The sequence below is a fragment of the Phyllopteryx taeniolatus genome, chromosome 2, assembly GCF_024500385.1.
Source record: "Phyllopteryx taeniolatus isolate TA_2022b chromosome 2, UOR_Ptae_1.2, whole genome shotgun sequence".
NCBI classification, from domain to species: Eukaryota; Metazoa; Chordata; class Actinopteri; order Syngnathiformes; family Syngnathidae; genus Phyllopteryx; species Phyllopteryx taeniolatus.
Window position 1 is genome coordinate 21,651,071 of NC_084503.1, and position 24,304 is coordinate 21,675,374.

Sequence of the window (24,304 nt, forward strand, 5' to 3'; positions counted from 1 at the left end):
GCAGACGTGCTAACCAGTCGTCCACCGTGGCGCCCGCGATTCGTGTTGCTGATCAGTATCACTGCACTGCTGGAAAATGTGCATTGCTTAGTGACTTTGCATGTTTTACACATTTGTTTTTCATCAGTATTACCGCAGTCCTTTATGTTTACATCCCCTCTATTTTTCAATAGAATTGTGCAGGTTGTAGGTCACTTTAATGGTGGAAAAAGTTGTGAAATAATTTATCTTGGTCTCATTTTTTTACATTTGGCATTTGAGCAAGGGTGTGTACACATTTTATATCCACTGCACCTATCAACCTTCAATTTCTTTCCCTTCCATTATCTTACCTTCATTAGCTACACTGCCTTACCTACCTACGCACCTACATTAGCCCATATACTGTACTATGTTATTTCAGTCCAGCATTGCTTTGCTTAACCTCACATGATGACTATGCACCCTCATTATATATATGAAATGTACGTAAAAGAAGAATGACAATAACCATGCAAGGTCTATAAAGGCATGCTTGGTGTGGAAGATCACCTAGAACGGACATGGCGACCGCAAATACTTTTCTGGCTAAATGGACCAAAATGCTTCTCATCCTCACAGACACCCCCAAACCTCCCATTGAGGACCCTTTTCTGACGCCAGATGAGTTTGACACTTCTGACGACGAGGGCCCGGGAAGGCTAAAGCGGTCCCCTATTGACTCCAACCGGGTGGGAGGTCTGAATGTGGAGACCCTGGTGGTGGCGGACAGGAATATGCTGGAGAAACACGGCCGGGAGAATGTCACCACCTATATCCTCACCGTCATGAACATGGTCAGTGTCAAAAAAGGAAGACAGTCGAGGAAGTTTACTATAATTTGCTATTTTTTCACCAAACAGTACAGTTCTATACAGGTGTTGTAAAGAACTGGACTGTATTACAGCAGCTGGTATCCCAATGGAAGCATGCTGAAAAATGAAGACGGTACAGGTTGAATAATTTGGGAGTCTTAACCATGGAAACTAACAATCTACCTACCTAACTACCTTATTTGACCATACCTACCTGACCAACTTTACTTTACCACTCCTAACTTTACCTTACTTATTCCTACCTACCTCCCTTACTTTGTGTGCCTACCTACCTACCTACCCAGTACCTACCCAGTACCTAGCTACCTACCTACCCACCTACATACATACAGATACAGGTCAGATATTTTGAGACGATTTACAACAGAATTGCAGAAAAATGCTCACCTTACCAAAATGAACCAAACCGTATCGCTTGGTGGAAAATGTCTGTTGACAGACAAGGAGCAATGTTACCAGGTAGTTTGTTAAAAAAAAATTTGTGTTTCAGTCATAGGACTCTCAACTTAGATGAACTTTACTATCGATAGAATGTCATTTAATCTTACAGAAGGATCAGACTCAGAAGACACCAGTCATTACTCCTCACGGCTCAGACCATACCGTCCTTACGCTCTGCTTTTCGTTTTGAAAAATGTGGTTTTCGCAGTGCTTTCGGTGGCGCCGGTGGCTTCTTCCCATTCTTCTAAATGCAGCACTTGTTCAATCCCTAAGTCCATCAATGACAAAGTCTTTCCACATTTTCTTCTATGGTCGTCCTGTGTGTATTTGGCCGTGACGACACACAACCAGGCAAACACATGGCGGTAACTGATTTTAGAGTTGGCTCATTTGTTGAGTTAACAGCCACTTTTACTGCTCTTTTTTTCTTCAGGTTTCCAGTCTTTTCAAAGATGGCACCATCGGGACAGACATCAACATTGTGGTAGTTAGCTTGTTGCTACTGGAACAGGACCCAGTGAGTGCACTGACTTGTACTGTAACTCTGCAAATATACAGTAATCCGCTCCTATCCGCAGGGGATAGGGACCACGCCCCACTGTGAATAGTGAAAAAACGTGACTAAGTGAATCACCCACCAAATTTTTTTTTACTATTGCCTATATTAGTAGTTGAACCATAGATATAAATCAGTTTTTAAGTTTAAGTTTGACACAAATAAAAACACCACTAGGTGAATTGGTGAACAGCGAACCATGATGATGCAGGGGATTTACTCTACTTACTGTTTTTGCAAGATTCTGCTCATGTATTTCTCTTCAACAACAGCTGGGCCTGACCATCAATCACCATGCTGACCAGTCGCTCAACAGCTTCTGCCAGTGGCAGTCGGGCTTGGTGGGCAAAAGCGGTAAACGGCACGACCACGCCGTCCTCCTCACTGGACTCGACATCTGCTCCTGGAAGAACGAGCCCTGCGACACCCTGGGTAAGGCGGCCGGCCAAGTCCAACTTCCTGCTCTCTGTTTTTGGTTTTGGTTTGTTTTTACACCTGAATGTCTCGAACCAGTTTATGCTACTCTGCACACACAAGGTTGTGAGTTTTGGTTTCCACGTGCAAGTTGCTGACCTGCTTCTGTTGACGCATGACAGCAGCGTTCCCTTGGCTGCTCCACATTCATAAAAATGCTTGAATTTGAAATGTCGCACATTCAACAGTTTAAAAGTGCTTGAGGATTTTAATTACATCCTATCGAGACAGGTTTAGGGTTTCAAATTGGAGTTTCAAGCCAGGGTTAGGGTTTCAAGCCAACCGTGGAGTTTCAAATTCAGTTTTTGAGCCCAGGTTAAGCTTTAAAGCAAACGATAGGGTATCAAATTGGCATTTTAAGCAAAGGCTAAGGATTCAAATTTGGCTTTTAAGGCAGGGTTAGTTTTAAATTAGGGTTTCGGGCCAAGGTTAGGGTTTCAAGTAATTAAAGAGGACAATGGTTAGGGTTTCAATCCAATTTTAGGGTTAAAGTTAGTCTTTCAAATTAGGGTATGAAGACAGGGTTTAGGCTTTGTAGCCAGAATTTGTGTTTAGAGCCACAGTTCTGATTTCAATTTAGCAATTCAAAGATAAGGTTTAAAGCAAAGGTTAGGGATTCAAATTAGGGCTTCAAGACAGGTTTATGGTTTCAGCAAAGTTTAGTGATTCAATTTTGACTTTCAAGCCAGGGTTAGGTTTTCAAGCAAGTGTTAGAGTTTCAAGCTTGAAAAAAAAATAAGACTGCAAAGAAAATGTATACACACCCTAGATCGGATTGTTGCGTCCTTATTTCATGCATATTCATCTCTTATACTGCCTTGGTACTTCACATAGCTGGCGTGGCATCAAATCCCACTCAGCCGCTACCAGTCCAGGGTGTAGTCTTTTTTTTTCCATCTTTCCCATGTTACCCTCAAGAGACGGACAGATGGATGGATGGAGCGACCTCGTGTAATTGCTGGAAAGTCTTAACCGACCTACCCAGGGAGTCTCCCATGTCTGCTTGGAAGTCATTTGGGTCCAGACTGCGGTCCCAGGCACATTTTCATTCCTGTTATTTTGGTTTGGATCAAACTAAAATGTCTGGACTGGCCAAGCAAGGTGGATGTAGAAGTACCCTTGAGGAACACACATGGCATTGATGTCTGTTTACGTGTATGGAAAGCTAAAAAATGGTCAAAACGTTTGAACAAAATTAGCCCCTGACAGCAATTTCACCGATCAACAAAAGGTTTGGCTGACATGGCTATCATATTTGGACAAATAAAATAATTACAGAGACCCATGCTTGAAACTGAACACAAGGCCGGCCATTTTGGTTTAAAACAATCAAAAAGTTTGAAACAGTTAGTTCCCGACACCAGTTTCACCGATCGACACAAAAAAAGTCTCTCAGACCCCCGCTCGAAATGGAACAAGAAAGCAGGCATTTTGGTTTGAAACAGAAATTTGGGGTGAATTCCAGGGCTCCTACTTTAACAAACTCCGACGAGGGAATTTTCAAATTAGGGCAATTCAGAAGCAAGTATACTTGACAGCTGGGCGATGCAAACATTTTGTTTTTTTGCCTACACCATTTAATGTGGGTGGAGCATCGGGTTCAAAGTTGGACAATCATTCACCATGCAAACGAGGTCCAAGGAACGTTCATCACCTTTTGCATCTTAAATTTATGCTTGTTTTGCTTCTTCATTGTTCTTTGTGTTTTTTCTGTACACAGGTTTTGCTCCAATCAGCGGCATGTGCAGCAAATACAGGAGCTGCACTATCAACGAGGACACAGGACTGGGCTTGGCGTTCACCATTGCTCACGAGTCCGGACACAAGTATGTCTGTCGCGCCTGACAGTGACGATGTTTAGCAGCCAAGTGGCAGAACTGGAAGAATATGAAGCCTCCACGTTATCGACTGAGAGGGTCCTCAAATGTCACACACAGAGACACAAACGCGCATTGACCTGCCAACATTACGTCCAAATTCAACTGTTTGAAAGAATAGCCTAGGGCGGACACTGCTTTGTTTGTGTTCGCGTTTCCATCGAGATACAAGTTTGATTGGTTCAATTTACATTTTTTTTTATTTTTTTTTTTTTTATAGTTAAACTCGTCTGCCTGTCTGGCACTCGCCCAATACAAACCTTGAACATGTTTTCTCCTGCTCAACACCCGGCTGCTAAAGTGTCGAAAAAGCATAAACTTAACATTATGATGCGAAGAATACAGCAAGACCAGCCACAAATAGCAATTGCAATTAATAGATGCAACCCACTTTTTTTTTTCCTTTAAAGAATTGCCTATATTAATGCAATAATGCCCAACCTTTTTTGTTAAAAAAAGTAATTTTCACCCAAGCCACCCATGACACAATACTAATGAAGCTATTCAGCTTCTCTAACATCTTGCTGTCAGTATCTTATTTTTTATATTTAGTGAATGCCCTATTCATTTTCCGTGCTGGCCCAGTTGGTGGCGCACTCCAAATGACGGCACGGAAATGACTGCAGTAAAAATGTTGTAGAATCACGCACAAGGGGCATACCATGCATTGCCTACGTCATATATCTTTTGTTGTGATGAAGAATTCAAGCTTAGTTACATACTATAGCTTTAATAGTTTAAAACCCGAATAGACCCAAAACTAATGATCCCAAAACACTTTAATATAATTTCAAACTCATGAAATTTAGCATCGCTGTACTCTCAAAGATGCTAAATATGATATTAATAACTACACTTAACACTTAAAAAAATTGTTTTCTTAAAATGACTCTCATTTGTCCATCAATATTGTTAAAAATCTCTCGATCATAAAACCCCAATTTGAAAACTTAACCCTTTCTTGAAACCCTAATTTGAAACCCTAATGCAGGTTTGAAAATCTAATATGAAACCCTTACTCAAAGCCCTAATTTTAAACTTTGAACTTTGCTTCAAACCATAATTTCAAACCCCAACCCTTGTTTTCATCCCTAACCCTGGTATAAAAACACTAATGCTACCTTGAAACCCTCACTTCAAAGCTTAGCTTGTAACTGTGCCCCTAGCTTGAAACCCTTATCTGAATGCCTTACTTGAAAACCTAACCCTGATTTGAAACCCTAATTTTAAACCCAAACCGAGCCTTGAAACCATTTTGAAACAGGTTTGAAAACCCAACTTGAAAAGCTTTTTTTTTTTTTTTTTTTGCTTCAGTTTCGGGATGATACATGACGGTGAGGGTAACCCTTGTCGCAAAACCGAGGGCAACATCATGTCACCCACCCTTGCCGGCAACAACGGGGTGTTCTCTTGGTCCACCTGCAGCCGCCAGTACCTCAATCGCTTCCTCGGGTAGGCATCATTGCGAATGCACCGTTGGTTGGATGGTTTTGTCGATTGTAATCGTGATATTCGACGGTTTGTCCCCTAGGACGACCCAGGCGTCCTGTCTGGTGGACGAGCCCAGGCAGATAGGTCAGTACAAATATCCCGAGAAGCTTCCCGGGCAGCTGTATGATGGAGACACACAGTGCAAGTGGCAGTTCGGCTCCAAGGCCAAGTTGTGTAGCCTTGACTTTATTAAGGTATGCTCATAAAAATCTTCCAAACTTTACCTTATGTGGACTTCTAGTCATTCCTATACTAACCCTGTAAAAAGAGGGTTGGTGGTTTTGCTCAAGGGCACCTCAGCAGTAAACTATCTCTCTAACCAGTCCCAGTTCTCCATATGTTGGTCCTTTCGTGGTTCCTATGCTCTTTGAGTCTTTGGTCTGCTGCAGGATTATACTCTCTAGCACTTCCATTTCCTGAATCACATCCTTAAAACCGCAGCCAGACCCTTCTAAACGTCAACTTTACTGAACCCTAAGTCATTCCAACAAGTCTTCCTGTCTTAAAGCTTCTGCTTTTTGGGTCTACAGTGGGATTCTAAGCCTTTGTATTTTGGGTCCCCAAGGCAAATGCTGTTCAGAATGTTAAAAAAAAAAACAATAACAAAAAAAACCTAAAAATCACCAGACGAGGACCACTATGATCTAATATCATCCCTAATTTATCCCATATGAAGGGTTTAATGGTTTTATATGAGGGCACTTGAGCAGTACCCTCATCTCTCCAGCAACCAGTTCCAAATGTTCATGTTAATTGATTGCTTTTTTCATCTTTAGTCTGAAGTCTCTGCTTTTACAGTTCCTCAAGACAAATGATTAAAATCAAGTCCAGACCCTCACGAAGTACACCTTAAGTGGACATCAAGCCCACCTACACGAGTCCCACTCTGCAATGTTTTAGTCCGTTAATGTTTTTTTCTGCTTTTCTGTAAAATCTTCAGGACGATTTTAGCCTTCCAGTCCAGAATGTTTTGAATGTTACCTTATGTTGATTTTAAGACATCCCTGTACTAACTCGATATGGATTGGTAGTCTTTGGATCTTTGGTCTGGAACAGGATTCTAGCCTCTCCCCTTCTACTCACTGGGACAAATCTTTAAAAGCACCTTAAGCCTTTCCCACACTAGCTTCACTCTTTGCATTGAATGAAAAACATCTATAGAATAGTCCAGGTTTTTGTAGACCGGAACTATCCCACATCAACATGTCTTTGAGACCATTGGGAACCTCCAGTAATGAACACCCCCATCATACAGGGTCCAAGTATTGTCATCCTTACAGCGTCAATGATGTCTTGCTAAATGAGCACTTTATTAATCGCAGTAATCTTTGCCAAACAGCCCAAGACCCCCCCCCTGTGTTTTACCCCTGGTTTGAATTCCCCTCAATGGACAGGCCCCTTCTATCCCATTCGAACCCCGTGGGCTAGGTGAAATCTTTATGTTAGCTGTTATTCACATGGAAATGCTGCTTGGCTTCTAACCGCTGGGAAATAGACTAAGACAAATGTTATAGCTAGCGGATTAGTGCACAAACACTTCATCGTGGCTATTCAAAGATGTTTACGTGAACATGACCTGGTAAAAATAGGCTTTTTTTTTTGGAAAAAAGGAGACAAGGTGGAAAACGTAAAAATACTCGTCTTTTGTGTAAAGCACAGTGACTTTGATGCTAACCCTTGATTGAAACCTTAACCTTGGCTTCAAACCTTTGCTGTGGACCCCCAACCTAGCTTGAAATCCCTTATTTGAAACCCCAAATTTGGCTTGAAACACTGATTAGCAGCGCTAACACCCCCCCCTCAAAAAAAAAAAAAAACATTAAAATTGGAGATCCCCTTGTTTGAAACTTTAATGCAGGTTTGGTAACGTAATTTGAAACCCTAACTTGAAACCCTATTTTGAAACACTAACTTTTGTTTGAAACCCTAAATTACGCTTCAAACCCTATTTTAAAACCCTAATTTTTGTTTGAAACTCTAAGCTAGGCTTGAAACCCTAATTTGAAACCCTAACCTTGGCTTGAAACTCTCATTTGAGAGCCTTTACAGAGCTTAAACCATTGTTTCAAAGCCTAGCACAGGCTTGAAACCCTAATTTAAAAACGATAACCTGAGTTTGAAACCCTTATTTAAAGTCCTAACCCAGGTTTCAAACCCAAATTTAAAACCCTAACCCAGGCTTGAAACTCAAATTCAAAACGTTAACGCATGTTTAAAGCTGTAACCCTAGCTTGAAACTAATCCTGGCTTGAAGCCCAAAGCCTTGTTTGAAACCGTAGCCTTTACTTTAAACCCCAATCCGAAAACATAACCTGGTTTGAAACTTTGACTTTAAAACCTGATTTGAAATCCTTACCCTACCTTGAAAGCCGAGTTTGAATCCCTAACCTAAGCTTGAAACGTTAACTCAAAACCTAGCTTGAAAAACTAATTTGAAACCCTTAGCGAGGCTTGAAACTTTAACTTAAAACTTAATTTGAAAATTTACCCTGTCTTGAAAACCTAATTTGAAACCCTAACCCAGACTTGAAACCTAATTTTAATACTTTGTTTGCAACACTAACCCAGACTTGAAACCCTAATTTGAAACCCTAACGCAGTCTGGAAGCCTAATTCGCCCTGGCCCTCCGTCCTGGTCGCTTCCCCGTGCCCGGTGCAGCCGGGCCGGCTGCCAGCGTCGGCAGCCTGTCTCCCGATGTGAGGCTCTCCCTCTGTGCTCACTCACTCGCTCCATTTCTGTATTGTTGGGTCAAATGACACACACAATTATAGCCCTTTTCATTAAAGAAGTGCACTGATTAGGTTTGACATCCAGGCTTTTTTCAGGGGAGGCTCATTGTCGGGCTTATGGTGCAGGGGTGCGCCATAAACCCGACAACGAGATTCACTTCTGGCGCTGGCAGGGAGCTGCTGATGCTCGCTCAGCAGTGGTTGGAAGTAATGAAGTACAAATACATCATTATTGTATTTAAGAAGATTTTACGGTTTCTTTGAGTATTTATTTTTCTGGCGACGTTTTACTTTTATTCCCTACATTTAAAGATGTTGTCAAAAGAGGCTCGTTACTTTTGTCAATCTCCACAGATGACAACCGGATGCAAAAATGACGTAAAAATAGGTCAATCGAGTTTGAGATCTTGATTGACTGATTGAGATCTTGAGACTTGAAAAACAGGGGAAAGAACACAAACAATAGCGACATGGAGGAATGTGAACCAGGGAGCGATACAGTTGTTATCATTGGCTTATTTAGCATTATTTTGTATGCTGTCTTTGTTGTACTCATGCAGGACATGTTGTCAGTTCAGCCCTGATTATCCTGTGAAAATTTAGCTTGCAACAAAGCTGTGTCCAGTGTTTTTTTTTGTTTTTTCTTCTTCTTCTCAGTTCGAGCACTATGCAAGTTAATAAAAGAGGAAAACTATTGTGTGTGCAGATAACATTTTTTAATGATCAATTTATGAAAATGAGTATTGTTTACCAGATATTAAAAATGAATTTTTCCCTTTGTACTTAAGTACATTTCAGAATTTGTAGTTTTCACTTTTAGTATGGAAATAATCAGTACATTTACCAGAGTATTATTTTTTTTTTTTTTACACAAGTATCTACTTCATACCGAATAACAGAATGTAAGTACTTTTGCCACCTGTTGCACAGGGAAACATAGTAGACAACATCTTATTTGCATCCAGTTTGTTTGTCTCATCTCGCAGGACATCTGCAAGTCGCTGTGGTGTCACCGCACGGGCCACCGATGCGAGACCAAGTTCATGCCTGCCGCTGAAGGCACGAGCTGCGGCCCAGACATGGTGAGGAGGCTCAAGAATGGATATACTATGTGTAAAAAGTTAATTATTTTATTTGTTATATTCATTATAATATCTCAAGTGGAAGGGTTCGTGAGTGAAAGAGGACAGTGCTGCACCTTTTGAGCTGGAGGTTGGGGGATGAAGCCTTTCTCAAGGTCACATCGACAGTCGCCATTTTATATTTGTATACAGCAGGACTCGAACTGTGGCCCTTTGGCATCAAAGCTGAAGCCCTTACCGATGAGCTACTACTAATAACTACTAACTTTACACAGTACAAGCTTTAAAGTCGTACACAATCCACTCTGATTATTTCTAAGACATTATCCCCCATTGGAAATGTTGCGGCTTTCAGCTTGTAACTTTAGGGGTCACCACAAGTTATTCAGTTTGGTAACTCAGTTATTTTTTACAGGAAATAATATACTAAAACATTTGTTACAACAAGCCAATTATGTCACTTTAACATTTAATTTTAATAATCTCATATAATAAGTAATACATGCAATACAGCCTCACAGTTCTGAGGACCGGGGTTCAATACCCGGCCCCGCCTGTGTGGAGTTTGCATGTTCTACCCGTGCCTGCGTGTGTTTTCTCCGGGCACTCCGGTTTCCTCCCACATCCCAAAAACATGCATTAATTGGAGACTCTAAATTGCCCGTAAGTGTGAATGTGAGTGCAACTGGTTGTTTGTTTGTATGTGCCCTGCGATTGGCTGGCAACCAGTTCAGGGTCTACCCCGCCTCCTGCCCGATGATAGCTGGGATAGGCTCCAGCACGCCTGCGGACCCTAGTGAGGAGAAGCGGCTTAGAAAATGGATGGATGGATGCAATACTTGTATAATACATAATTATTGCTGATGTCAGGCCGAAACCTCCTATGTCTATATATGGTCAATTTTAGATTTATTTTCACAAATAGATACTATTGGTCAGTCCCCATATGGGTAGCCTGTTTTTACAAATTATTGACCATATCAAGTGTAAAAAATAGCTTGCTCTCTTGGACGATGCAATGTTAATGGATCAATGTTTTTTTTTTTTTTTTTTTTTTTTGGTGGTGGTGGTGTGGGGGTGGGGGTTGGGGGGTGATGATTTTGGAGATGTAAGGTTTCCACCCAACACCAGTGGTATGTACAATCAATATGCACATTAAAATGTGTACTATACACTTATATTCTATATTGTTCTATCCATCCATCCATTTTCTGAGCCGCTTCTCCTCACTAGGGTCGCGGGCGTGCTGGAGCCTATCCCAGCTGTCATCGGGCAGGAGGCGCGGTACACCCTGAACTGGTTGGCAACCAATCACAGAGCACATACAAACAAACAACCATTCGCACTCGCAGTCACACCTACGGGCAATTTAGAGTCTCCAATTTATGCATGTTTTTGGGATGTGGGGGGAAACCGGAGTGCCCGGAGAAAACCCACGCAGCCACGGGGAGAACATGCAAACTCCACACAGTCGGGGCCGGGGATTGAACACAGGTCCTCAGAACTGTGAGGCTGACGGTCTAACCAGTCGATCACCGTGCCGCCTATATTGTTCTATACACTCTAAATTCTAAATCTGTCTGTCTGTCTCACCATTATTCATCCATCCATTTATCGACCGATCATTAGATATAATGGCCATGAGTATTAATGCCTTTATTAATTGTTGAAATGTACATATACGACAAAATATGATCCTAAAACTGATATTTCAACATAACCATTAAAATAAATGACTTACAAATTATTTGAACCTCAAAAAAACAAAACATCCAAAACTGTGGCACATAGATACTAGGTGGCAAAAGTACTGTAGGTACACTTTTTAAAATGAACTTAAGGAAGGAAGCAAGGAACAAACAAACAAATTGACGAGCAAACGGGAGATGTGATGTTAGAAAAGTAAGGAAAGAAAGAAGGAAAAGAGGAAGGAAGGATGCAAGGTACGAAGGAAGAACCAAGGATTGTATGAAAGAAAGGAAGGAAGACAGTAAAGAAGGAAAGGAGTTAATAATGAGAGAGGAAGGAAGGAAGGTTTTAACTTTTGACATCTCCACCAGTTCAACACACACACAAACCCACACCTGGGGTGGAACCCCTTATCATTTTATATATATATCATTTATATATCATTTTTGTGTCGACACTTTATTTCGTTTTGAAGTTGAACTATTTTTTGCGAATTTAGCTGGCCAGCGAAACCGTATTTGGTTATCCACGTGTTTAAATCTTCTATTTTGAAATGGTTTTGTAGTTGAACATATTTCCAATCTTTATACGTTAGGTCTATTTTTTGATCCTGTTTACTGTTATTTATTCCCATTTTTGTGAATTTGGAAGTCAGTTCATTTGCACCTAGAGTGACCTAAATACTGACTTTATTCAAAAATGACAGGGTGACAATAAATGTCTGAGTTTTGGTAATTCTCAAGCTTCTACCCTAATTGGGGCGGAGAATTCTTGCCTTTGCTTCCAAACTCAGTTGTCACTTACAATCCCGTCTTATACATTCATACTTTTACACATACACACGATATTAATAACGTTTTTATAAACACACGAAAACACGGAAACACAGAAACACAGAAATACAGAAATAAATACGGAATTTAAGTACGTACAGGACTCCGCCGTCCCCACGGATTTTATCGGATTCCGTCCTCCATCTCACTTGCCAGTGACTAGTATTACACAAGGTTTGTTCTGCCGCAGACTTCTTCGTCGCGCAATTCACTCACTCTTTAATCCTTTTTTCCCCAAAAATTTTTTTAAAATTTAACTCACCACTCGTCTTCAATCCTGTGGATTGTCGTCAACCTTCAGATCCCAGTTGAGGAGGACGAAGACCAGTCCCGTAAAAGGGTCTTACTTGCCGTGGCCACGGTCTCTTAACTGGAAGTCGGCTCCACAACTGGAATCCTCGGGTGTGTTGACATCCGGCTCGAAGGACCAATTTAATGTTGGATTTATCTTACCCAACATTATAAAAAATAGACACAAAAGGAATGAAGACGCTGGTTTCTTTTTCTCATGAGGAGGGCGTATGGGAGATTGTTCAGATCACAGTCTCTCAACACGCTCTAAACAATCCCCCCCCTCGCTCCTGCTTTTATTTGAAATAGGAGGGATTTACAAATCATAATGTTCTAAGCAATAAGACACAACACAAAATATTTGATAATAAGAGGGTTTTTCCCAGACATAGTATTCTAAACAATAAGACACAACACATAATATTGAACCAACACCTGTCACGACCCGACCACATCCGATCACGTCCTTGGTCCAGGCGCCCTTCCATCGGATGATGCTGAGTCTTCTTTTTGAAGGCGAGACATCTAAAATTGTCCATTATACTAATGCAAGCTAAGCAAATAAATGATAACTTCTACAATTTATCTAACACTGACATTGTTACCCTAATTGGAACCCTTAACCCTTATTTAAAATCATAACCGTGGCTTGGAACCATGATATGAAATGCTAACTGGGAACCCTACCCTGAAATCCTAACCCTGGATTGAAACCCTAAAGTCTACATTGAACTTACGAGGTTGAGCTGTGTTTCATAAATAGAATTGTAAGAAATAAGTGCAATTGTAATAACATTTTAAAAACGTGGAGGAGTGCCTACCTGCTTTTGACCCACCCTGTATATCGTAACCTTTAGTTGAGCACTTACGTTGAGCTAATTTCACCACTGCCATAAGCGAGTCGCACATTTCTGTACATCATCAGACGTTTATCACCCTAGAATCTCCATCGTCAACCCAAGATAAGGAAGCTCACTGATTGATTCTTATTGTCTTATGTCAGTGGTGTTTGCGTGGCCAGTGTGTCAAATACGGGGACCACACCCCCAAGGCGGTTCACGGCCAATGGTCAGCCTGGTCCCAATGGTCTGAATGTTCCAGAACGTGTGGAGGTGGGGTCATGTACAGGGAGCGCTCCTGCAGCAGTCCAAGGTAAACACACGCACACACGCGCACATTCACATACACACACACAGACACACGCACAGTATACAGTAGATGGCATTCATCATGTCATCACCCAAAGAAACATGGCTGCTCCCACATCAGAAAATGTGCATGAGAGAACAGCTCCTTTATCCTTTTTTTTGGAACACCTGAATGCACTGTCTGCCAGGTAGCTGTCAGCACGCATGCACTCACACACACATGCACACGCACGCGCACACATTCAGTCAGCTGACAGTCCAGACAGCAAGACAATCTCTCCCCATGCTCCAGACGAGGGTGGAGGGGGGGAAACCTCCTTAAAACAGAGCAGTTAGCACCGAGAACTGCCAACGTCTCGCATCGCTACTCGCTCGCATAAACGTAATGCCGCGCATCCCACAGCCCATGACATCTCCGTTGGTTCGTCTCAACATGCACACGGGAAGCTTGTAGTTTTACAGTATAACACTATTGTTTTTCAAGGACATTTGAGCCCTGTGGAAATGAGTTATTAGAATTTTGTGTTTTATGGCAACTCATCAAACTTCGCCCTCATGGAATGACAAAAGCAGGGCTCATAACATAACGTCACCCATCTGTCTAGTATACTGTATGTGGTTCCAATTTGGTAGCAATTAGACAAAATTTCAAGATCAAATTTCTCTTTTAAAGATCCCTGGAAATGGCCAAAGTGAGCCTACAATAGTCGCTTCAAACCAAAATGACAGACTTCCTGTTTGTTTTTCGGCATGGGTTCTTGAGAATTTTTTGAAAATGTAATTTAATAAATTTCGTGTTGCTCAATGCTTCAGGCTTAGAAGAAAAATTCTATGGGATTTTTTTTCATAAAATTCCCAAAATGTTCAAATTATTTTTGTTCAATAAACAAGCCAAAATTACCATAAAATAGGCGTTTCAGTTCAAAATGGCAGACATTTTGTTGTTTATAACCTTGGTTGTCGAGACTCGTGATGTCCCTATACTAAATTTCATTTTGCTAAGTGAAACTGGCTTTGGGCACTGACTTTTCCAAAAATTTCACTGGGTGCTCCCAAGTCAATTTTTGGGAGTCATGCCTGCTCGGATATGCGAGTGATTTGCTCTGTGTTGCATAACCATGGGGGGATAGACAGAGGTGGGTAGAGTAGCCATCAAGTAAGAGTACTGTTACTTTAGAGTAATATGACTCAAGTAAAAGTAAAAAGTAGACCTCCAAATATTGACTTAAGTGTGAGAAAGTATTCAGTGAAAAAACTACTCAAATACGGAGTAACTTGTGGATAACTTCTGATTTCTTTTTATAAATCGCAAAATAAAATAACTAAATAAACTATGAATGTGCAAATTCAGGTATGGATGAACACTATCACTTAATTTAAAACATCCATCCATCCTTTTTCTGAGCCGCTTCTCCTCACTCGGGTCGCGGGCGTGCTGGAGCCTATCCTAGCTATCATCGGGCAGGAGGCGGGTACACCCTAAACTGGTTGCCAGCCAATTGCAGGGCACATACAAACAAACAACCATTCGCACTCACATTCACACCTACGGGCAATTTAGAGTCTCCAATTCATGCATGTTTTTGGGATGTGGGAGGAAACCGGACTGCCCGGAGAAAACCCACCCAGGCACGGGGAGAACATGCAAACTCCACACAGGTGGGGCCGGGGATTGAACCCCGGTCCTCAGAACTGTGAGGTAGACGCTCTAACCAGTCGGCAGACGTGCCGCCTAATTTAAAACATAGTTAATAAAATCTTTAAAATACAATCTTTGTAAAATAACATTAAGGCAAATTTAGCTCTAAGAAATGTTCTTATATTGTTTCTACTTGTTAAACAGCACAATACTGTAGGCCCACCTGTCAGATTACTAAAACGAAGAAGCTGTTTGCTGACCAGACTTATTGATGAAGTGTGTGTGTGTGTGTGTGTGTGTGTGTGTGTGTGAGAGCGAGCGAGAAAGAGAGACAAGAGAGATAGAAAGAAAACATACCCCAGAAGATGCATGTTTTACAGTTGTAACCATAAAATAGGGCTAATGTTGTTGTAAATGCCAAAACAACAGCAAAATCATCTGCAATTTACCGCAAGATGTTTTCTCAAGTTAGAAGTGGGCTGAAAGTGACAGTGGGCAGTGACAAAAACTATGTTGCATGTTAAAGCTGTTGTTTTTTGTGGTCTGTAATGTAATCACCAGTCGCACGCGGATGTCACGACTCACTTTGGCCCGCGAAGCCCATTAGAAGACTGTGTGTGGACTTGAGTTTATTGTGTCGTTTGATTGGTGAATATAAGTCAAACGTCACTGTGGGGATCCTGATGGATTAGACCAATGCTGCCCGATGCGAAAGTGGAAAAAGAAAGTCTAAAAATAGATCGCACACACAATTATTGATAAATTGATAAAGTAGCGCGTGGCATGTAGATTATTGTAACGGAGTAAAAGTACCGTTTTCCAATGGACATGTTGGTGAAGGAAACAGGGGTGATGAAGAAGTGATGGGTAAGTACGGCATCCAGGAAAGGAACTTGGAGGGACAGATGGTGGTAGACTTTGCAAAAAGGATGCAAATGGCTGTAGTGAACACTTTTTTCCATAAGAGGCAGGAACATAGAATGACCTAAAAGAGCAGAGGAAGAAGCACGCAGGTGGATTACATCTTGTGCAGACGATGTAATCTGAAGGAGGTTACCGACTGTAAGGTTGTGGTAGGGAAGAGTGTGGCTAGCTAGCATAGGACGGTGGTGTGTAAGATGACTCTGGTGGTGGGGAGGAAGATTAGGAAGACAAAGGCAGAGCAGAGAACCATGTGGAGGAAGCTGAGACAGGACGAGTGTTGTCCAGCTTTTCAGGAAGAGGTGAGACAGGCTCTCGGTGGACAGGAGGAGCTTCCACAAGACTGGACCACTGCAGCCAAGGTGATCAGAGAGGCAGTCAGGAGAGTACTTGGTCTATCTTCTGGCAGAAAAGGAGAGAAGGAGACTTGGTGGTGGAACCTCACAGTACAGCAAATCATACAAGGAAAAAGGTTAGCCAAGAAGAAGTGGGACACTGATAGGGCCGAGGAGAGGCAAAAGGAATACATTGAGATGCGACACAGGGCAAAGGTAGAGGTGGCAAAGGCCAAACAAGAGGCATATGATGACATGTATGCCAGGTTGGACACGAAAGAAGGAGAAAAGGATCTATACAGGTTGGCCAGTTAGAGGGATAGCGATGGGAAGGATGTGCAGCAGTTTAGGGTGATTAAGGATAGAGATGAAAATATGTTGACTGGCGCCATTAATGGGCTAGATAGATGGAAAGAATATTTTGAGGAGTTGATGAATGAGGAAAATGAGAGAGAAGGGAGAGAAGAAGAGGTGGACCGTGGAAGTGTGGTGGACCAGGAAGTGGCAATGATTAGTAAGGGGGAAGTTAGAAAGGCATTAAAGAGGATGAAAAATGGAAAGGCAGTTGGTCCTGATGACATTCCTGTGGAGGTATGGAAGCATCTAGGAGAGGTGGCTGTGGAGTTTTTGACCATCTTGTTCAATAGAATTCTAGCGCATGAGAAGATGCCTGAGGAATGGAGGAAAAGTGTGCTGGTGCCCATTTTTAAGAACAAGGGTGATGTGCAGAGCTGTGGGAACTATAGAGGAATAAAGTTGATGAGCCACACAATGAAGTTATGGGAAAGAATAGTGGAGGCTAGACTCGGGACAGAAGTGAGTATTTGCGAGCAACAGTATGGTTTCATGCCTAGAAAGAGTACCACAAATGCATTATTTGCCTTGAGGATCTCGATGGAAAAGTACAGAGTAGGTCGGAAGGAGCTACATTGTGTCTTTGCAGATCTAGAGAAAGCCTATGACAGAGTACCCAGAGAGGAACTGTGGTACTGCATGCGGAAGTCTGGAGTGGCAGAAAAGTATGTTAGAATAATACAGGACATGTACGAGGGCAGCAGAACAGTGGTGAGGTGTTCTGTCGGTGTCACAGACGAATTTAAGGTGGAGATGGGACTGCATCAGGGATCAGCCCTGAGCCCCTTCCTCTTTGCAGTGGTGATGGATAGGCTGACAGATGAGGTTAGACGGTAATCCCCGTGGACCCCGATGTTTGCAGATGACATTGTGATCTGCAGTAAAAGCAGGGAGCAGGTGGAGGAACAGTTAGAAAGATGGAGGCATGCACTGGAAAGCAGAGGAATGAAGATTAGCCAAAGTAAGGCAGAATATATGTGCATGAATGAGAGGGCTGGTGGGGGAAGAGTGAGGCTACAGGGAGAAGAGATAGCAAGGGTGGAGGACTTTAAATACTTGGGGTCAACTGTCCAGGGCAATGGTGAGTGTGGTCAGGAAGTGAAGAAACGGGTCCAAGAAGAAGAAGAAGAATCATCTTTTATTGTCATGAACATGCATGCATGCACACGAAATTTGTTCTCTGCATTTAACCCATCACAGTGAACGCATACACGTTAGTGGAACACACTGGAGCAGGGGGCAGCTGAAGCGCCCGGGGAGGCCAAGCAGGTTGGAACGGGTGGAGGAAGGTGTCAGGTGTGTTATGTGACAGAAGATTCTCTGCTAGGATGAAGGGCAAAGTTTATAAAACAGTGGTGAGGCCAGCCATGATGTGCGGATTAGAGACAGTCGCACTGAAGAGACAACAAGAAGCAGAGCTGGAGGTGGCGGAAATGAAGATGTTGTGGTTCGCTCTCGGAGTGACCAGGTTTGATGAAATTAGAAATGAGCTCATCAGAGGGACAGCCAAGGTTCGATGTTTTGGAGACAAAGTTAGAGAGCAGACTTCGATGGTTTGGACACGTCCAGAGGAGAGGTAGTGAGTATATTGGTAGAAGGATGATGAGGATGGAGCTGCCAGGCAAGAGAGCTAGAGAAAGACCAAAGAGAAGGTTGATGGATGTCATGAGGGAAGACATGAGAGCAGTTGGTGTTCGAGAGGAGGATGCAGGAGATAGCCTTACATGGAAAAGGATGACGCGCTGTGGCGACCCCTAAAGGGACAAGCCGAAAGGAAAAGAAGAAGATGCGTCACTAAAACTACTCTGACAAGTACTGTACAATTTATCCAAAATGTTACTTGAGTAAATGTAACGGAGTAAATATAGCGCGTTCCTACTCAGCTCTGGGGATAAATACAGTAGATAGATGGTGGAACTAATTGCCAGCGTTTGGCTTGTTGGACTCTTGGCGGATGAACATGAAGCAACAGTCAAGACAAATTTTATGGCCGACAGCACCTTTCATGTTTTTTCTCTCGCTTTTGTGTTTCGTCAAGCAAACACACATTTTCTTTAGTTTAATTGAAATGGTAGGCACCCACGATGAAGATAATTGTTGGTAATTGTATCTTGGGGGGTACAATCTTTCCATCGCTTCTTCTGAGACTTCGTGAAGCAGCATGCCTCATGATGCAAAGTTTTTTTGCCTAGCTTGGGCAACTAAGATTTTTTGTCTTGCATTTGTGTTTTATTAAGTAAACCCGAGTTTTATTGTATTGGTAGGCAGGTGGAATGAGGGCGAGGTATTGCATTTTTAAGGACACGTGGCTCACTATCTGAGGTTGTTATTGAACCCCCTATTCTGAGTAACTCTCGACAATTATATGTTTGGTATTACAAGGCAGTGACTAAACTGGGACCGCAGCTGCCGTGGTAATCAGAAGACTTTCTATACTCCATTCCCCACATTTTCTCTGTACAATTGATCTCCTTTGCAAGATATAAAAAAGAGTCAGTCAAAAAAAAATTAATGGCCGGCAGCACCTTTTGAGTTTTTCGGCTCACAGTTGTTTCATCAAGCGAACACGACCTTTGCTTAGTGTCATGGAAGACGAGATGTGGGTTGTGAATGGTGCGCAATTGCATATTTAGGGTTAGATCATCTTGTCACCAGGCTGTTACCCTCTAATTTCTGATTTTGTACCCTAAAGATATGACACTTGTCTTCTACTTTATCACATTCTTATTCTAACTTTTTTTTTTTAACATCTGAAATGGAAATTTACTACAAGCTAATACATTACAAGTGTTGATATAATCAAATTATCTTTAGACTTGGTGTAGCAACACATGCCTCATTGTCCTAGGTTATTTTTGGGACAGCAGCTGCAGAGTTAGTTCGGCCTATTACGATAATTACTATATCGTCTTATCGTTCGACAAATAAAACGGACATGATAGTTGTTCCGGACTTGATAAATTGTTGTGGTGAGCTGGCGCGCTAGTGAGCTCTTGGAATGTCGGCGGACCGGTGTTTGCTCCATCCAATACTTCACAGCCTTGCTCCATGTGCACCGCGTAGCACACTACAGAGACACTTAAGTGAAAGTTAGCCGTTTATTGTATTTTCTAGCCCACGAGTTAACAAGCGAGTGAGCTCAGGAGATAAACAGCTCACTCCACTGGCGACGTCGCTTAATATGTCAGTGACTCGGAGGACCAGTGTTGGTGCCGTCTAATACTCCACAGCCTTGCTCCATGTGCACGTGTAGCAAGCAACAGAGACACTTAAGGAAACGTGAACTGTTTCTTATGTTCATTAGCCCACGAGCTAACGAGTTAAGGAGCTAGACAGCTTGCTCCACTGTGGCGATGCTGTTTAATACGTCAGCGCCTCGGTGGACTGTTGTTGGTGCCATCTAATACTTGACAGCCTTGTTCCATGTGCAGTGTGAAGCACGCAACAGAGACACTTAAGGAAAAGTTAACTGTTTATTATGTTCGCTAGCCTGCAAGCTAATGAGCTAGCAAGCTAAGAAGCTAAACAGCTCACTCCACCACAGCAACATCGTTTAAAACGTCAGCGCCTCACTCCGAGTTGTTGTGCCGGTTAGTCCCAATTAACACACACATGGGAAAGTTAACTGTTTAGTAAGCCAAACCTCAGCAGCACACATTATTCAGCCAGTAGTTGACTATAGCGAACATATTTGATTGACAGTTGAAGGGCTTGTTTCCAGTGCCCTCAGCGGACCATATATATATATATATATATATATATATATTATACAGTAGCTAGTGTTTGTAAGTAGATTAGTTGGTGGGAGCATGATAGATAGACAACAGATAGATAGATCGATAGAATTGGGAAGGGATTAAAAGAAATATGAATCGACAGTATTCTAAACAAGAAAGAACAAGAAAACCCAAAGGATTTACTACAGATGTTTTGAGAGCAAAATATTAGCACAACAATGCTTTAAGAGGCTGCCAGTGCTAATGAACAGTTTTTTTCCAGCACTTCCTCTCAGGCTTTACAAAGTTTTCACCAGTTGCTCCCCCCCCCCCCCTTACAAACACACAACGAGGTCAGTTTAAATATTTGGACCATTCACTTCACTGGGCTCATCAGCGCTTACTTAACAGCCAGGCAGACACAGACGCAGCCGGCCCGTCTCCTAATCCCTCCCGCCAGGGGATCAAAGATGTTTTCTGCTCATATGATACACGTTACGCATATGCCGCGTTCGGCAGAGCAAGAAGGGCCCATGGAGGAGGCCCTTCGCAAGCAGGTTAGCTGTCTGGTTCGTTTATCATTCCTGCGGCAGTGAGGGAAGCGCTTTTACAGCAGCTATTGCGACTACGAGTTACGGGGTCAGTGGGACACCAGGAGGGAAAGGTATCCGGGTCTCTCGAAAGCTGGGGTGTCAAACACATTTTAGTTCGCGGGCCGCACTTACCCCAATTAGATCTCAAGCGGGCCGGACCACAATATTTGTGGCTTAAAAATCCATAAATAACAGCTACTCAAAAATTTTTCCCCATTATTTTGGTGCAAATAATTACAATTACTTTCAGAAAATATTCACATTTATTCATTATTATCGTGTTGTACATTTTGTTGCAAATCATTTGTACAGTTTGAAAATTTTAACCAAAAATGATTTCAACAGTATTATGAATCAGTGAGCTTGCACCATTTAGTTATGCATCCTTTGTAAATATATACATAAAAATTTAAGTTGTTGCAGTGCATGGAAAAAAACAACAAAAAAGTTCCAACAAACCAACCTCTTTTGAGGTGAAGCTTTTGACTGCAATTTTGTAATATTCAAACATTTCAACAGAAGGTATTTATTTTCACAGTGTGAACATGGCACACCATTTTATATTAGTGTGCTCCTGAAACTTGGCATTCTTTGGTCTTCACAAGTGCCTCCAGTATAAAATAATTATGTCACATGTTCTCTATATAACCCTGAGGGCACTGAATTGCGACTTCACTTGAACAGATTGTTCATGCAGTTGGTGGGCATGTTATACATGATATATGAAGATGCCGATATTTTACGAAGATCCCAAATAGTGGGTGCTAATGAGTCACTCACTCTGATTGCGCATGTTGTCAGCAACATGTGTAAAAACGGATGCAAAAACTAAACAGTGGATATGAGACAAGAGTGAATGATATGATATGAGCACAGCATTCAGTTTTTTTTCCTCTTTTCGTGGTGAGTTCAAGTATACAGTGTAAAACGCTTCAGAAAAGCAGTGAGTTCTCCTTGGACAGCTGACTTGTTTGTATTCATAACGTTACTTTATTAGAATTAATTGTAGACAAAGAGGACCACAGCCTGGCTTGTTGTCGCTGCGATGATGGTTTTGCGCATGAAACATCATGACAGCTAATTTCCCATGTTAAAGAGGTTTTCGGTCACGATGAAACCTTTGGGAGAGCGCGGCAAGCTCAAAATGAAGTTTTGAAGTGATGAAAATTTAAGTGGAAGAGGCAAACAACCATCATGCGCTAAATCAATTCCATCCATCCATTTTCTTTACCGCTTATCCTCACCAGGGTCACGGACTGCTGGAGCCTATCCCAACTATCCTCGGGCAGGAGTCGGGGTACACCTTGAACCAGTCGCCAGCCAATCGCAGGGCACACACACAACAAACAACCATTCGCACCTACGGGCAATTTAGAGTTTTCAATCAACCTAGCATGCATGTTTTGGGATGTGGGAGGAAACCGAAGTGCCCGGAGAAAACCCACCCAGGCATGGGGAGAAGATGCAAACTCCACAGAGGCGGGGCCGGGATTTGAACACCGGTCACCACAACTGTGAGGCAGATGTGCTAACCAGTTTTCCACCGTGCCATCAATTGTTCCACTAATTTTAGGGAAGCATATACTCCTCCAACAATGCGCAAAAATGAATTGTGACAATTTAGCGCTTTTTACAGATGCAATCGTGGCTCTGCCCAGTTAGATCAACTTCCACTTCTCATTTGCGTGGTCAAAAGGGTTTTCACCAATTTTTGTATGCACAAACCTTTAGTTCATCAAGCCCTTATTTTCGTTTTAAGACCTACGATGGCCCCCATTCGAATTTTGTCGTGAGCCTAAGTACCACAGGATTGTCCTTGTCTTTTCACCCTCTTGTCTTGTTACTATTTTTCAAATGTACTAACATTAAGTCTCCAGAGAGTGATTGTAATTCAAATTGTTACCCAAGTTTATATGTCAGTTTTGTTTGTTAAAAAGCCCATTAAATAATATAACCCCCTACAACCCACCCCTCTGTAAATCCAAAATTAAGCAACTATTATACGACTACTACTACTACTCCTAGAACTAATAATCCATCCATCCATCTATTTTCTGAACCGCTTCTCCTCACTAGGGTTGCGGACGTGCTGGAGCCTATCCTAGCTATCATCGGGCAGGAGGCGGGGTACACCCTGAACTGGTTGCCAGCCAATCGCAGGGCACATACAAACAAACAACCATTCGCACTCACAGTCACACCTACGGGCAATTTAGAGTCTCCAATTAATGCATGTTTTTGGGATGTGGGAGGAAACCGGAGTGCCCGGAGAAAACCCACGCAGCCACGGGGAGAACATGCAAACGCCACACAGGCGGGGCCGGGGATTGAACCCAGGTCCTCAGAACTGTGAGGCTGACGCTCTAACCAGTCGTCCACCGTGCCGCACAACTAATAATAATAATTATAATAATAATCCATTATATATAGTGCTATTAATGAAACTCAAAGACACTTTGCAAACGCATAAAACAAGCAACAACATACAAAAATAAACAGGTGAAATGGTTGATGGGTTATACAGGTTAAATGCTAATTGAAATAAGTAAGTTTTGACACTTTTTTGAATAATTGTGGTAACTCAAAGGCACGGCTGTGTGAGGGGAGACAGTTCCAGAGGGTGGTGGGGGCAATGGTGAAGGCGGTCTCTATTGTGAAACGTTCACCCTAAAATCTCACTGATTGACCCAAAATTGAAAATGTATATATTTTTAGTCTTTCAAAGTGCATATTTCTAAAACATTTGGAATTAAAAACAGATGGCGCCTTGGTTAGGTGCCCCCTGTAGTACTTTGTATGTTTTTTTTTTTTTTTGTCTTTGGAAACATTAAGAAGAATCATCTTTTATTGTCATGAACATGCATGCATGCACATGAAATTTGTTCTCTGCATTTAACCCATCACAGTGAACACATACACATGTTAGTGGAACACACTGGAGCAGTGGGCAGCTGAAGCGCCTTCATTCATGCTCGCGGGTGTCTACATTCCTCCTCAAGTTAACACAGATACAGCACTGCTAACGCTTGCTGAACAAGTAAACAAACTTGAAAAAAAGCACCTAGATTCATCCCTCATTATTTTTGGGAACTTGAGCTAAACTCAACCACGAACTCCCTAAATACAAGCAGCACATCGACTGTCCTACCAGGGAAAACAGCATTCTAGACCACTGCTACACCACGCTAAATGACGCATACCGTGCTATCCCCTGCGTAGCTCTGGGCTCTGCTTAATTAACTTAATACCAACATGCAGGCAAACACTTAGAGTAAATGTG

The 24,304-nt window shown here is 42.2% G+C and overlaps 1 protein-coding gene across 2 annotated transcripts in view; it reads left to right on the forward strand.

Moving 5' to 3' along the window:
* adamts18 (ADAM metallopeptidase with thrombospondin type 1 motif, 18) overlaps positions 1-24,304 on the forward strand; it is a 95,872-nt gene that overhangs the window by 27,967 nt on the left and 43,601 nt on the right. Inside the window, exons 5-12 of one of the 2 annotated variants that reach the window (XM_061765305.1) lie at positions 601-815; positions 1,729-1,812; positions 2,124-2,283; positions 4,046-4,151; positions 5,517-5,654; positions 5,734-5,887; positions 9,410-9,505; positions 13,322-13,470. In XM_061765305.1, the coding sequence (XP_061621289.1) occupies positions 601-815; positions 1,729-1,812; positions 2,124-2,283; positions 4,046-4,151; positions 5,517-5,654; positions 5,734-5,887; positions 9,410-9,505; positions 13,322-13,470 (1,102 nt within the window). The remainder of the gene's footprint in view (positions 1-600; positions 816-1,728; positions 1,813-2,123; positions 2,284-4,045; positions 4,152-5,516; positions 5,655-5,733; positions 5,888-9,409; positions 9,506-13,321; positions 13,471-24,304) is intronic. The other variant, XM_061765316.1, reaches the window with a different exon arrangement.